Raw genomic sequence first — 16,493 nt, 5'->3', positions numbered from 1 at the left:
ATTCTCACTTCCTCCTGACCTCATAAACCACATACATAACAGCATCACACATTGCTGCATGTGCTGTATTGCTGTTTGAGATGATCATAGTCCATACTGAAGGTACTTTTCCTTCTAGCAAACTGGCGCATATAGTTTTTCAGCTTTATATATGTGTTAATATCTAAACGAAATTTAGCTCCTGGTAATTGACTTTCATAATAGTATACCTATTGCTATATTTCATATTTTTGCATTACTGAGAGCATAAAGCATGATGATATCCAGTGTATACAAATTTGCAACTTCCGAATTAAATTGCTGATGTGGTAACCTGATTAAAAGATGAAATTTGTTATTGGCATATTCCATATTTACTTTTGTATTTTCCTGCCTCTCTTTTCCTTCTAGCAAACTGGTGCATATAGTTTTTCAGCTTTGTATATGTGTTAATATCTAAAAGAAATTTAGTGTCTGGTAATTAATTGACTTTCGTAATATTATACTTATTGCTATATTTTGCAGGGCATTGCTTAGTTTCATTAAAATCAAAATGTAACTTTTTTAGTATTGCCATTTTTCTGATTTTTCTTTTTTAATTCATGGAAAACATTCTAGTAATGCATGTTAAAATTATTTTATTCTTAGAATGCAATAAACAGAAAAATAAATATTCAACTTTGTAAATTCAGACAATAATCATCTTAATTTAATGCTTGTTAAATAGATCAGGAATGAGCTTCTCACAAAAGTGTTGTCTATGAATGATATTTTTGCATTACTGAGAGCATAAAGTCTGACTATATACAGTGTATAAAAATTTGCAACTTCTGAATTAAATTGCTGATGTGGTAACCTGATTAAAAGATGAAATTTGTTACTGGCATATTCCATATTTACTTTCATATTTTCCTGCTTCTCTCTCTCTCTCTTTTTTTTTTTTTTTTTTTCTAATTTAATTGTACAAAAACCAAGAGTGGAAAATTATGGGAATAATTTAATTTCCAAAGGACGCAGGTATAAGGACATAACAAAATAAATGTATTCATGGATAAACTACTGGTAATCATCACAATGTTATTTATTTAAGAGAAATTTACTTTCCAATAGTAATACATGGAAATATTAACATTACAATATCTAATCATAAATTTTCATTTCTGCTTCTCTGTAACTTGAACCTGATCTGCTCTTATTGCCATCCCCTGCTACTCCCTAGGTCTCAAATAATTTAATGTGACTTAAACTGCTCTCCATGTCATCTGCTGTATGTTGCAGATCATCACCACTGTCATAGTTCAGTCTGTCTTCCCATCTGCAGTGGTTTAAAACGTAAGAGCATTTAATATCCCTGTTTTCTTGAAGAGCTTCACTATTACTACTCCATCAGTCAGAGCTCAAGCACCCAAAATCTGTGAACAAATGAATAATATGAAAATCATCATTACAAGGATTTAAAAATTTTTAGGGCAGTTCATTTTCTGACATCCCCGAGGAAGTTGAAAATTGCACGAATACTTGAAAATTTTTCTGAACAAAGAACTAAGAGGGAAAGTATGCAAGGGGTGTGTGCAAGTAAATACAGTATATGTGTGTATATATATTAGTTTAGAATATGTAAATGTATATTAATTATATATATATATATATATAATTAAACAGATTTTTTAAAAAGTAATTAAAATTAAGGACATTAATTAGAAAATCCAAAATTTAAGCAGCTGAGATTGAAAATTTAATTTTTTAAAAATATAGTTTTTCACACAAAAAATATTATACTTTATGGGAAAGTGAAAAGAACTATTATAACTGGGGAATTATTTATTAAGTAAACAAAAAGCAACTAAAGAGACATTAGGTATTTTTTGGAAGCAGGCAAGATGAAAATTAGGAACTGCCTTCGCAGGGAATCGAACCACGGACCTCTGGGATACCAGCCCAGTGTGCAAAACCACTACACCACGAAGGCACGCTAGGGAAGTGTGAGAAATACCTTATATACTCCCACTTTTAAAGGGCAACTGGAGTTTTATGGGGACCCAATCACCAAATCCTGGGTGTGGAGAGTCATCATCCACAACCCTTTTACACAGTAGACATTAGGTATATTTTTGGAAGCAGGAAAGATGAAAAATAGCAACCGCCTTTGCCGGGAAACGAACCACGGACCTCTGAAATACTACTGGCTCAGTGTGCTGACCACTGCACCATGAAGGCAGGAGAAATACCTTACATACTCCCCTTTTTAAAGGGTGACTGGGGTTTTTAGAGGAACCAATTGCCAAATCCTGGGTGTGGAGAGTCATCATCCACAGCCCTTTTAGTTCGGACGCCACTGTAGAGACATTAGGTATTTTTTTGGAAGCAGGCAAGATGAAAAATGAGCAATGCCTTTACCGAGAATCGAAACATGGACCTCTGGAATACCGCCCAGCATACAGAACCACTACACCACGAAGGCATGCTAGGAAGGTGGAAGAAATACCTTATAAGCACAAGGAGTTTTTAAAGAATTTTTTAATTAAAAGAAAATGCTTTAAATAATTATGACAAACTGCTAATTAATTATTAGTTTAACATTTAAAACAGACTCATCACGCTGCCATTATTTCGAACATTAAATGAGAACAGTTGAGGAATTCTGAAAATGCATTTCATCCTTCTTGACTACTTGAGAGTACAAAACTAAAATTTAAAATAAAAATATATACAAAGTATGTACACGACAAAATTTTTTACATCCTGTTTTCAAAGAGTGAGGAATATACCCCAGTGTGAATTCATAGCTCCAAAAGAACTAAAAAGTAGCACATTACTGCATTAAAATAAAATAAAAATTCTAGATACAATTTAATATCATATCAAATTTTACAATGCATCATACAAATTTCCAAAATAAGGCTAAAAGACTTATTTTGAATATGCTCATTTTCTTAAAGTAACAGTGTTGGCTATTTCTACATAAAATCTGTTTAAGTAGCCATTACTTTTATCATACTAATTTCGATTTTCATAACTTTTTACCAGAATATTTTAATTTCCGTTTTGTACAGCTTCCACGAACTTCAAACTCTTAAAGCATATCTGTGTTTCACTACAGTTTCAAAGTGCTTTTTTACAGAGTACTGTACCATTCTGATAATTTTATGCCAATTTTCATGCCAATGCATTATAATAAACAACCCTATCTGAATTTATTCATTAGAAGTACAGTATCAAGGTCGCCAATCTTAACCTTTTGGTTGTATTTACACTTTTGTGTAATGATTTAAGCCATTGATGGCAAACTCATTCTGTCCCATCCTCCCTCATTCTCAATAAAAAGCTAAAAGTTACTTCTATTTTGTAGTGGCTTTTTTGTACTTTTAGGACAGTTGAAGTAAGATATTACTTTGCACACACAATGAATTATTAACATTCAAAGTAAGATAAATTAGCTAGTGCATTTTTTCAACTGTTAAAGTTTATTTGCAAAAAAACATAATTCTACATGCATTTATAGGTCTTAAGTTGCGTATCTCATGGTACATCGCCAATAATGTATAGTAGATGTCTCTAAGTTTTATGATGATTTCCGCAAAGGTGAAGTTGTTCACTTAACACAAACTTTAAAAAAAAAAAAAAAAAAAAAAAAAAACTAATTAATGGAATTTTTGAAGACATGCGGAGAAGTGGTAATAAATGAAGATGATATAACATAATGTTTTCATTCTGATGACAATGCGCCAATCTTCAATCAATTAACGGACTGTAAAATCTGCAGTATGTTTCTTAATCCAGAAAATATCACTATAGATAGTGGTGAAAGTGACAGAGAGGTTGTTGAAAAGACGAAAATTTTTGTTTATAATTTACTGGGAAACCTTGACATGGCAATTACAAGACTTGAACAATGGAATTTTGTACCTGTACAAGAAATTTTATCTATCTGTAGAATTACAGATAAGGTATTAGGATGAAGAACAAAGTAGATTATATAGCTTACATTGGAAGAAATGTTTAAAGTGACTTAATAAATATCGAGGGTGTTTTTTTTTTTTAAATTTGATTCCCTTAAACTCATAAATGCTTCATTATTTCATTTTTTAATTTTATTATTTCTGCATATCATCTTATTAGATTTAAGCTGATGATCTAAAATCCGAAAAAATCTCAAATGCAGAATCACTGAAGTCTCTACAAGTCCGGATCTTGGACTTCTTATGGTACAAACTTGGGAAGTTCAGTTTCCAAGGTTTTGAAATGGTTTCTAGGCTCCCAAGACTGCAAATCAATTTGATATACACTCCATGTCTTCGTAACGAGTGCAGTTTCTTGTTGAAACCCATCAGCACACACTCAGTTCTTCAGTTCTTATTTCAAAGTCAGCAGCTCACATGCAGCCTTCTCTCTGGGCATAATTTTCTCCTTCATTGTAGTTCATTTTAATGCAGGAATGCTCGTCTCTTCTCGTGCATGTGTTGGAGACTGCAGTGCTTCCTTAACAAGTTAATTTCTTTTGTGTTTTATAAAGACCTTTAGACATCTGATCTTGATAACAGACTTCTTGAAGCTTATTGCAAGAATCTCTAAATACTTTTAAATGTAGCTGATTTCTTCTAAGACATTATTCCATAAACACGAAAAGCATACAAACAAGAAATCACACATTGCAGGCCTCAGAGTTTGAGCTGCTTTGATTTTGATCATTTCTAAAGCATCACACAGTCTCTTCAAAGCACTTAAACATAGAATTAACAGCTTTGTAGTAAGCACTCCATCTTGTTTCTGGAAGTAATTTTAAAATTTGTGAGAAGGATTGTCCAACTGTACGTAGAAGCTGAGGAAAACACGTGCAGACTTTCTCAGGTCCTCAAAAAAGTGTCACATAATGAAACTGTCATGAAAGAGTGTACTCTACACAGATTAAGAATTGTTTTGTACAGCATACAAATAGTACTTTAGGATTAATTTCATAAGTCCTGTCTTGAATGCACTCCAGCTAATGCAAAAGCATTGCCGTATCCTTGTCCATGACACATTATTATCTAGACTATCTTGTTCAGTAACCTTTAAAATATATTCTGTTATATCGATAACTTTCTTCCCATTGAGTTCAAAAAATCTAGAAATGACTCCTTTATTTCAACTTCCTTGTTCTCTATGTGAATGCAATGAATGATTTTACTCATTTGATCAATGTGTAAGATGTTGGTTGTACTGCCAAAGTTGATATTAAAATATCAGTCAGAATCTTTTAATTGACAGTTCTAACCAGAAATGAGATAAACTCATTTTTTGTGGTGAGAGACAGCTTGTTAACATCTTACCTGATGATGACTGAGTTGATTGTTCTAGCTTGATTAAGTGTTCTCTTAGTACAGGATCGTATTTAAATGTATTACTCAAACTTGCATCTGTGCCAAAGAGCTTATGATAAAAACAGTACAAGCTTTGGTATTTAATTGAGTATGCCATTCAGGTTCTCAGAATTTTCTCCCCATTTGGCCGACTGATGTAGAACCAATTAGATGTCAATTGACAGTTAACCTTCTTCTTAGTCTTATCCCCTTGCCTCTTAACTGAAACAAATGGTCCATCATTGTTTTGAAATGCTTCACTTCCTCTTTTAATAAGTCAACTCTTAAGATTGTCTGGAACATGGAAGGGTCAATCAGAGATGTCAGAACACAAATTATTACTGTTAGTTTCTTCTTTCCCTCCTCCTCCTTCCTCCTTGTCTGATCCCCTGTCTTCTAATTTATTTTCTTCTTCATTATTATTATATCCAAATTTATCATTTCCTGTTAGTTCCTTAATTTCTTTGTGAGTATCTTCTCTAGTTTGTTGTTCACTTTCATGCGTTCTATAAGGCTTTTTGTTAACTTCAAGTTCACTCATCTTCCACACTTCATACTGATGTCGAAGGTTTAACGAATTTCAGCATTGAGTCAGCCAGTGACTGAACTTCCAAAACTTTGGCATTTTGTTCCTTCCCTTGGCTTTGCTTTTTTTTCTTTCTTTGCTTCACTTGGACATTGTCACTTCATGATTGTCTGTCTGAAATATGAAAAAAATCAAAAATCAAAGTTGCTTCAAAAAAAGTAAAGTTACATATTTTATTCTGCAAAACATTTTTAGTTCTTTTAACTTACAAATTAGTTATTAATTAAATTAATTAGTATTGTCCAAAGACATAAATACACACACGTATACAGATAGACATTTTGTAAAAACCACTCTTTTAATTTAAAAGAAAAAAAACAAAATTGGTTTTTTTCTTCAAATTGTCATTTTTTTATGATTAGAGTACTTTCTCTATATGGTAGTATCTAGTGAGATAGTGATATAATAATGGATTTATTTTATTTTACAAATTCAAAACTCTGCTTACAAAAATTTGTATCATAGAAGGGAAAAAGAAGAAAGTTTCAGTGAATGAAGCAAAGTACCATATAATAGAGCAAAACCGTTTTCACTGTTTCACAGGTGGATATTCTTCATGGCATAAATATGATTAATGTTTAAATAATAATTTGCAGTACCACAAACTATTGCTGTTCATAAGGCACAGTTTGTGTGGTTATATTTTAAGGAGCGGGATTAGGAGATATTGTCTGTTCACTTGTAGAATGATCCTAAAGTAAACAAAAACAAGCATGTCTGCTTTGCTGTTTAGTAGACACGAGTAACATGCTATATTGAGATAGACATACTTCTTTACTTTATGGTCATCTCTGTGAGCAAATGGACAGTATCCTCCATACCACTGCCTAAAATGTTTCCATGATGACTGTATTATTATGATATGTGGGTTACAAATGCCACCTTATTGCACAGAGCAACTTGGGGCGATTGATATTTGTGGCAGGAATGGAATGATGACTCACCATGACCAGTTGTTTGTCTGCTTGAGCACTAGCATAGTTAAAACGAAATGTGACAGAACGCTGCCCATGCACCACAAAATAATGTTAAATCATTACTGCATCACATTATTCACCCACAATTTGCTGAAATTAGCAATTGTAAATCCCCTTTTAAATTATTTGAAATGCTATTTTATGTAACAAAAAGGCACATTAATAAAAAACAACAATTTTTATTTGCCTTCGTAAAGCTAGTACCCAATGTGGACCATACCTGCCTTCATACGCCACTGGTTTGCTACTGACATTTTTTCATTGTTTCTCATAGTGTTTGTGACTTCCAGAATCCATTTGTATAGCTGATGTGGTCAGTCTCATTATGACAGTACATAGTCATTTTACTCCAGTTAGACACAACTTCTCTAACTGTGCTTTTTTTTTTTTTTTTTTTTTCTTTTCATTCAAAATGTATTCCAGACTACTATGCAGCTTATGTGTGTGTCTATGTCCATGTGGAAATTTGAATTTGCTTATTTAAACTAAAAAGAATGTGAGCTTCCCTCACCTGAAGCCAGTTTAACAGTTATAACAATCTATAAAATGTATGATAAAATGGAAATTTTTTAATGTAAAATGCTAGACAAAATTAAATGCTTACAATGAAATTGCCAAAGCATAAATGTTGAAGTAAACATCAATACCTTCCTGCAATATGTCTATTGTGTGTATACACTCATTGCAATTCAGTGCACATTTCATTAAACATTTTAATATGATGCAACTTTGCTGCTTTTCTATAACATAATAAGTAGTCAAGGTAGGAGAAGTATTTCCATGTGGTGCAAAATTTTTAATTTAAAGTATATTGCCACCATATTTCCCAACAGACTATATTCCCAAATTGTACTACTGAATACCTTATGAAAAATCTGCAAACACAATTTTTTTGGTTAATGTAAAATTGTTCTGCTGCTTTTTGAAAAAATAAATAAATAAATAAAAAGAGAAAGATTCAAAAAGTAAAATTTGCTTCATTTAAACAAAACTTTTCAGATCATTTTAGACAGTATTTCTATGGTGCAAATAACAGCTTTGGAAGATGTCAGAAAGGTTTAAAATCATCAGCCAAAACTCAAAAATAAATATTCATGCCCAGAAGTATGCAGGTGTAGCATGCATTGAGTATCCCTTCAGTATGAATATTAGATTTGACCCGTGTTTCTTGTGTTGCTGTTCGTTCGCTTCATTTGTGTTATTTCCTCTGTCAGTTTTAATTTAGTTTCATTGCTATTTGGTCAGTCACCTAGGTAATTGTGCTTATTAGCTCTTTATCATGATCATGAATTATTAGTTTTGAGAAATAGTTATCTTTCCCTCATCAGATTTTGCTGCCACCAATGATGTCGCTTAATAAAAAGAAATGTTGTTCCACATACTTGAAGTTTGGATTCGTTCTTTCGCCCTCAAAGTTGCAACTGCCCATATGTTTACTTTGTAACAAAGTGTTATATAATAAGGCAATGAAACCGTCTCGTTTACAGGAGCATCTGGAAAAAAATTCATCCTGACAAAAAAAAAATAAAGATTTTAAACAAAATAAAGATTTTGTTGTTTTTCACGAACATCAGGGACAAGCTCTTGAAAGCAGTGTCTGTCTCAGGCTTATTATTAGTTTCATCAAAACAATGCAATGGTGGCTTGGTAGCCTTTTATAATATATCAAAATTAGTTGCTAAATTGGGGAAAGCTCATACCATTGGTGAAGAGTTGATACTGCTGGCTGTCAAGGAAGTTTTAGAAACAGTTTTACACCATCCAGCCACATCCAATATTATGAAAAATGCCCCATTACACAATGATACAGTGTGACGACTAATTTGTGAGATGGCTGAAGGTGTTGAAGCTTCCTTTTTCAATCTTTTGAAACTCACCAAATTTTCTCTCCAGGTTGATGAAGCATCCTTGCCAAGTACTAATGAAGCTTTACTGTTAGCATACGTCCGGTTTGTGAAGGAAGGCAAAGTTATTCAAGAGATGCCTTTTTGCAAAAAGCTTGATTGTAGATACTAAAAATGAATCTTATTTTTAATACTGTCAAAGATTATTTTAGAGAAAAATATTCCTTTTGCCATCGATGGAGCTCCTGCAATGGTAGGTCGTCAACATGGATTCATCGTCCTTTTGAAGAAAGAGGTACAAAGTATTTTAGCTGTTCACTGCGGGATTCATAGGCAGCATTTAGTTGCAAAAAACCTCAACGACCATTTGCATGAGTTGTTACAATTTGTCATCTCTGCTGTGAACAAAATTCGTAGTAATGCCCTTAACGATCAATTACTCAGGCAATTGTGTAAGGACAACGATGAAGAATTCAATCGCTTGCTTTTTACACACTGAGGTTCGCTGGCTCTCCAAAGGCGGCCTGCCTTAGCAGTAGATTCTGGAATCTTTTTTACTTGAGTTGCTTGAAGAGAAGGCTGTAGCCTGAAAGACAGGTTGCTACAATTTTAGATTGATGTTGCTTACATGACCGATTTATTCGCAAAATTTAATGGAATAAATTTGCAGCTTCAAGGCGAAGAGCTCAATTTGATTACACAAAATCTGTTATTTCTGCCTTCCCAAAAAAAACTCGCTTCATGGAAGCAGAATTTTGGTCGCAACAACTGGTTTCAGCCAGTTTCCGATCCTGTCAGATCTGCATAAGAGCAATGAAATTCCGTTCGATGACACACAAATTTACTGTCAGCCCCTTGAGTCTTTGCACAAGGACTTTTCTGAGTGTTTTGAGGATATTTTGTTCCTGGAAATTCCATAATAGATCAAGAACCCTTTTATGAATATTTAGAAAGCAGAGGTCCAGATTCAGGAGGAACTAGTTGAACTTTCAACTAATTAAACTTTGAAAGCCAGGTTCCAGAATGGTGATCGTCTCACAGAATTTTGGCTTCAAATTAGCATCAGTCGCTACTACTCAGGGTTGTGGACGAACGTCAAAAAATTTTAATTGCATTCCCTTCCTCCTACCTTGTTGAGCGAGGATTCAGTGCTGTGACTAGTCTAATTACAAAAAAGAGAAGTCGACTCCAAATCGTGTAAAGAGGGAACTTGCGCCTTATCTCTCTAAAAATATTGAAGCAAATGTTCAGAATCTGGCTCTGAAACGTCAAACACAAACATCCCACTGATCATACTTTATTTTTCATTGATATTACTCATTTACTGTATATTTGCTGTTCTATTTTTTTAATTATTTAACTAAGAATAAAGAATTTTTTTAATCATGGAAGAATGTTTTAAGAATTTTTTTTTTTAATTAGTCATTTCAGTTTTAACCAAAAGAATGTACCGTATATACCCGCGTATAAGTCGACCCCCCCCCCACTTCCGAAATCCTTCAACATCCGATTCATGGTCAGATTCGCCAAACATTTCATAGAACTCTTCTGTCGTCATACATATTTTCAGTCTCGAACTCTGTGTTGTTACAATCACTACTAGAGCCTTCATCGTCATTTTCACTTTCAAAAACAGTATCATCTTCCGTGCCATCTAGTTCGTTGCTAATAAAACATTTTTTTAAATGATTTTATAACCATTTCAGAGGGTATTTCGTTCCAAGCATCTTTAACCCACTGAGCAATTTTTTTAAATTTTGACGTGTACGCCTGTTAACAAAAGTATTTCATGAATGAACAATAACTATTATAAAGACTTATATGTACGTAAAAACTATCTGCATTTCTCTTTTCTTGGCGAAACATTTTTATTGCTCGATATTGATCGGTTGTTCGGGGGCCGAAAATTCTTTGGTTTAATCGAAACTTACTCTAGTTAAAGTATGAAACTCTGTGATTAGTTCATCACATAATTTAAGTCATGAAATTACTTCAAGTAAGTGACTTATTTGATAAGTCGTCCAATTTGAATGCGGGAAGAAAACAACTGCATTATATAAAGAAATTTTTGAACTTCCGATTCTTTTAATTTTTTATTTTTTAAGTCGACCCTCCCCCCACTTTGAAGTCTTTTTTTTTTGTCCAAAATATCTCGACTTATACGCAGGTATATACGGTAATTACCTTCCAGGACAAAACTATCAACTTAACAAATTTGGTGTGTAAGTCTACTGAAAAAATTACTTGTAAATTTTGCCTTTTATAATTCAGGAATCCCTCCTTTTCCATACCCTGAATTACAGGATTTTTACATGGGGCATTAAAAAAGTTTTTGCTTCTTAGGGGGTGGCAGCTTTAAAATGATTGAGAATCATTTGTCTACATGAAAACATTGATTTTTAGCTCCCAACTAGTTGCCTTCCATTGGACTTCAGTTAATAGAATTAATATAAAGAATCTTTTTAACATTGGTCCTTTAATTTTCCCCGCCATTGTAAATAATCTTGTCATAAAATAATCACCCATTTAGCTGAAAACCATTGTAGTGATGTATAACCTTTTATGATTATTTGCAGTGGTGCCTTCAATTGAAGTATTTTTTGTTATGCAGGTGCTGTAGCAGGTATTGTTGATCATCCTCTCCAAGTCATAATATCTCCATCCACCCCAATGCAAACTGCTTCTGGAATAGTTGGTGGACTTGGTAAAGGCATTATTGGCATGTTTACAAAGCCCATTGGTGGAGCTGCAGAATTGTTATCTCAAACAGGATATGGTAAAATTAATTGGTTTATTTTTCATTTTCCCTAAAAAGTAAATGAAGCATAAAAGATGTTACCTCATGTCTAAAATTAATCAAATAGAAGTACTGTAACTGGAAAATATTGATTTATACTTTTATCAAAGTTATTTTGCATTATATACAATTTGTTTTATCATGCATGTTTAAATTTTTTCCGTGTTAGGCAGAATAGGTATTTATCACTGAAAAAAATTTTATTCAAAAGTATAATAAATAGAATGCTTGAAGAAGCATTTTCTAATAGAGATACAGAGAAAATATTTTACCTTGGCTTTACCTTCTTAATGGAAGATTTTACAAATGAATGTTCCTGAAATATACAACCTTGAGTGCTAGTTTTTTTTTTTTTTTTTTTTTTTTTTTTTTGATCGCTGGTATTTTGACATAAATGTACAGATTTTGTTAAAGTTATTTCTCATTCACTAACATGCATAACTATATTCTCTTTTACAAATATTTTACATTTTCAGTCTTAAATATGAGGATCTATTGTATTGCTTTGGTCAAAAGTTTTAAATTAGATTTTAATCCTGATAAAACCAGGGTTATGATTATTGAAAAGCGAAACATCTGTTATGATGCATTTCAGTTACCTCTCGATGGCACCCCTTTGACTGTGGTAAAGCAAATGAAATATCTTGGGGTTTTTCTTGACTGTAAATTTTCTTGGAAACAACACTTAACTTATGTATCAGAGAAATGTGATAGATTACAGCGTGGGTTAAGTCGTATTGCACGTAACACATACGGTATTAATTACAACGTTCATTCGCTCATCTATAAACAAGGAATTGCACCCTTCATTATGTATGGCTCTAGAGCCTGGGGTATATCGCTCAAGAAGAAGATAAATTATAGATATTTACAACGCTTTCAAAGACGGATCCTTCTGCGGGTCATATGTGGATATCGTACCGTAAGCTATGAGTCTGTTTATGCAATTTCTGGTTTTCCTCCAATTGACATTGCCATTCTTCATTCTATTGCTTATAAGGAAAATATTTCTGCTTCTACTGTCTCTCAGCATGATTGTATTTTACCTCTATCTGATCTCCCTCATCCTTCAGAAAGAAATGCTATTAATTTTATTCAGTTTAGCAATAAAATTGTGGGTGATTCGCCTGTAACTTGCTATACTGATGGCAGCAAAATTGATGGCAAGGTTGGTCTCGCATTTGTTGTCTTCAAAAATGGTCTTGAATTTGAGCACTTTCAATTTAGAATCAGAGATGAATGTACCGTTTTCATAGCTGAACTTTTGTGCATAAACTTCGCCGTCAAATGGGTCTCTAAACAAAATAGTGCTGTTTCAGACTATCTCATTTGTACTGATTCTCTTTCATCCTTGGAGATCTTAAAACATATTTCTTCTTCCAATAATATCATTATCGAGATTCAAAAAGAACTGAAGAATCTAAAGGATAAAAATATTTCGGTTTCATTTTCATTTGTTCGTGGTCATACAGGTGTTGTTGGGAACGAACGAGCCGATTTCCTTGCTAAGACTGCGACTAAGCAGGAAATTGACACTTTTGTCAATATCCCTAATTCCTTCTATAAGAAGGTCATGTATGAAAGCATTGTGGAGTCGTGGAATCACGAATTCATTAATTCAAATAAAGGGAGTTTAACTAGAAGATATTTCCCTTCTATTAAAATGAGATTGTCGTGTCATCATTTCTTTACAAATTACAAATTAACCCAGTTTCTTACTGGACATGGGAATTTTAAAAGTTATTTGAACAGATTTAAGTTGAGTCCTGAGTCTGTCTGTGACTGTGGGCTCGGCGGCGAGGAGAATGTAGAACATGTGCTTCTTCTATGTCCTAAATATGAGAGCGAAAGAAAAGTCTTGAAACTGGGACTGAAAAATTTTAATATTAACTGGCCTCCAGAGTTTTACCAATTTATTTCTGAGAGAAGTGCTTTTAACATTTTTTGTCAATTCATTGTAAAACTTTGTAATCATCCTTGATTTTATTTCAATTTTCTCTTGTTTATTTTGTATTGTGTTTCATACTTACTTCTGTAAGCCCCATGTGATACTATGTGGTACATGGGGAACTTGTTGAGTTTCTTTTAATAATAAATAATAATAATAATAATAATATTGCATTGCTTTTAGATAAATCCCTAGCCCTGAACAGCCTCTAAATGTGCAGTAAATTTTTTGTCCTTTAACAGGCATTTACAAATTTGGAAACTAGTGCATAATACACTGCCAAAGTCCCCCCCCCCCCAAAAAAAACAATGGAATCTATTTTATGGTAAAATTTTGTAGTTCCTGTAAAACAGGGAGACAAACTCAGAAAAATTATTTTTGACAAAATTTGGTAAGAAATGCAAAACTTAAAAAAATAGGATTAGAGCTGAATGAACAGTGCTAAGCATTACCATTCAGCTGTCTTAAGGTTGCTTTATTACTGCTAAGTTAATCTTCTAAATCTGCAAAACCGGTTACTACTTTTGGTGGTTTGAAGGCTGCTGTGTGTTTCTCTGCTTTTTTTTTTTTTTTTTTTTTTTTTTTTTTTTTTTTTTTTTTTTTCTAACTCCACTTACTATTTAAATTATTTCTTGAAAGAATTTTGTTAACCTAGGATATTTTAGTCATATTATTAAAAACATAATTTATTCTGACAGTGATGCAATGTTTGTATTAAGTACTTCGCTGTATCTGATTTGTGTTACTTTTAGTTTATATTTTTTCCATTTCAAAGGAGGGCTAGAATATCAAAAATGAGGACTCGGATTTTCCCCAAAATATCTCCTTCCATTGTTGTTGTACAGGGCACTCATTAAAATTTTCATAAATTATAAAAATGAAAGAAATGGGTATTATAAAGAGCAGTTTTCATAGAAATAAGTCATAAGAAGTTTTCTTTTGAGAAAGGGCAGCAAGCAATGACACCCCATTCGTATGCAGCCTCTTTGTGCTTTTGTGCAAGGCTTGCATTCTTGCACTTCCATAAAATATAGTAATTTAAAAATCAAAATTAAATAAGTATAAACATTTTTATTTGTTTAACATGTTAATGCAAAATATACCTATGCATACAGAAAAAAAAAATCATAATTTTTTTTTGGTTATCACAAAAGTTACAAAGCATTTTGTGATACTTATGTGATATGTAATTAACTGTTCATTACATTTTTATTCGTATAGTTTTATCTAAAGTATGTGTAATATTTTCTGTTCATGTCATTGACAGATGAGGCAAGTCATATTAAATAAATGTATAGTATTTAAAATTAGGCAAAAAAGTTACTTTAGCTTGGCATAGTTTGAATAAAGCTCTATCAATTTAAAGAATGATCAGGCATAAACTCTTTTCAGGAGGGAACTGTGCAGATTTTGTTAAAGATCAAGGAAAAAATCAAGGAAGATAAGTTTTGCTGAATTTTGCAATATTTGCAAATGTATCAGCCAATTTATTTTCATATATACAGGATGGTTCAAAACTATATGTCAAAAATGTAAAGGCAGGTAGAAGGGACCTGAATAAGCAGATTTCGTATAGGAATATGTGTGCGGTAATGTTACATTAAAGCTCTAGCATGTAAAACAGTATGTCACAGGAAATTGAAAAGACAAGTAAAGAAAAAGGAAAAAAATATTGACAGTTTAGAATAGGTGCTTGAAAAAGCAGCCACCAACAACGATACAAGATTCACAGCAGCGACGTATGGATCGGCGTATATTAGAAAAGATATCAGACATGTCGAGCACGTCCAGCAGCAAGAGACAAGCATGCAACAAGATCTTCTGCAGCTATGAAGGGACTCTCATACACAAGGCTTTTAATATGACCCCAGAAAAAGGAATACAAGCAGGTTAAATCAGGAAAACGTGGTGGCCAGGAAACTGGTCCACGCCTATCCATTTCTGGCAGTAGACAGCATCCTGATGATTCCTGACATTCCGCCTGAAGTGAGCTCGGGCTCCATCATGCTGGAACCATATTCGTCTGCGAACAGCTGGAGAAACATTGACCAGAAGTTCAGGTAAGACCTCCTGTAGGAATATGCTGTACATCTGGCCAGTTAAACAACTGGGTAGAATGTATGGTCCTACTAAGTTATTGTGTACAATGCCTGCCAAAACATTAATGGAAAACCTTTACCTTTTTTGGTAGGCCATGTGGGTTATCATGAGCCAACAGGTAAGAATTATGGATGTTAAACTTATCCAACCATGTAAAGGTAGCCTCATCAGTGAATAAAACATCTTCAGGGAAAGTTTGATTGCCTGCAGTCTGCTGTAGGTACTGATGGGCAAAGCTGTGACATGGAAGATAATCATCAGGCCTTTATTGCTTGCACTCTCTGTAAATGATACAGATGCATTCCATCTTCATGTAATGTCTTCAAAACAGTTGCATGGCTCACATCCTACAGCTCTCGAGCTTGATGAAGGATTATACCCTACTGCGTTTAGTATTCTTTCTTTCACTGCAGGAATTCTGCAATAGCTCCCAATGCCAATATCATGCCTGGATGCATAAAACAACTCACTCATGCTTACCTTCCAATGAAGACACTTGAATGTTCTACGATCTGGGTGATTCTTACCCAGGAATTGCTCCCTGTACATCCTTTGAGCAGCTAATCTATTTCCTTGTGCAGCCCCATACATGAAATGCATGTTGGCAAGTTCTGCACTAGTGTAACAATGAATGCTACTGAAGATTTGTGTGAGAAATGAAGAATCCAGCTAGCGCATTGCTTTTATACGCCTCACTCGTCAGCACTCTTAACCAGCTCAATGCGGCATTACCGTACACACATCCATATACAAAATCTGCTTATTTAGGTCCACTCTACTTGCCTTTACATTTTTGACATATAGTTTTGAACCACCCTGTATATATATATATATAGAGAGAGAGAGAGGGACTTTAAATGTGTGAGAAGACATTTTTTATAAAAATTTGTAAGGTGTTTAATTCTTGAAATTAGTCTCATCAT

General features: G+C 33.4%; 1 protein-coding gene across 2 annotated transcripts in view; it reads left to right on the top strand.

Annotated features, from left to right (window-relative positions):
• Vps13B (vacuolar protein sorting 13B) overlaps positions 1 to 16,493 on the top strand; it is a 352,214-nt gene that overhangs the window by 312,980 nt on the left and 22,741 nt on the right. For both annotated transcript variants that reach the window (XR_015038688.1, XM_085808080.1), the window contains exon 48: positions 11,337 to 11,501. Coding sequence is in view for 1 of the 2 variants with exons in the window: in XM_085808080.1 (XP_085664206.1) it covers positions 11,337 to 11,501 (165 nt within the window). In the remaining variant the exon portion in view is untranslated. The remainder of the gene's footprint in view (positions 1 to 11,336; positions 11,502 to 16,493) is intronic.

Source organism: Stegodyphus dumicola, chromosome X1 (genome assembly GCF_044657685.1).
Source record: "Stegodyphus dumicola isolate Sdum_Otavi_A_Nest chromosome X1, ASM4465768v1".
NCBI classification, from domain to species: domain Eukaryota; kingdom Metazoa; phylum Arthropoda; class Arachnida; order Araneae; family Eresidae; genus Stegodyphus; species Stegodyphus dumicola.
The sequence above is the reverse complement of the archived record's forward strand: the minus strand, read 5'-3'. Positions and strand labels throughout refer to the sequence as shown.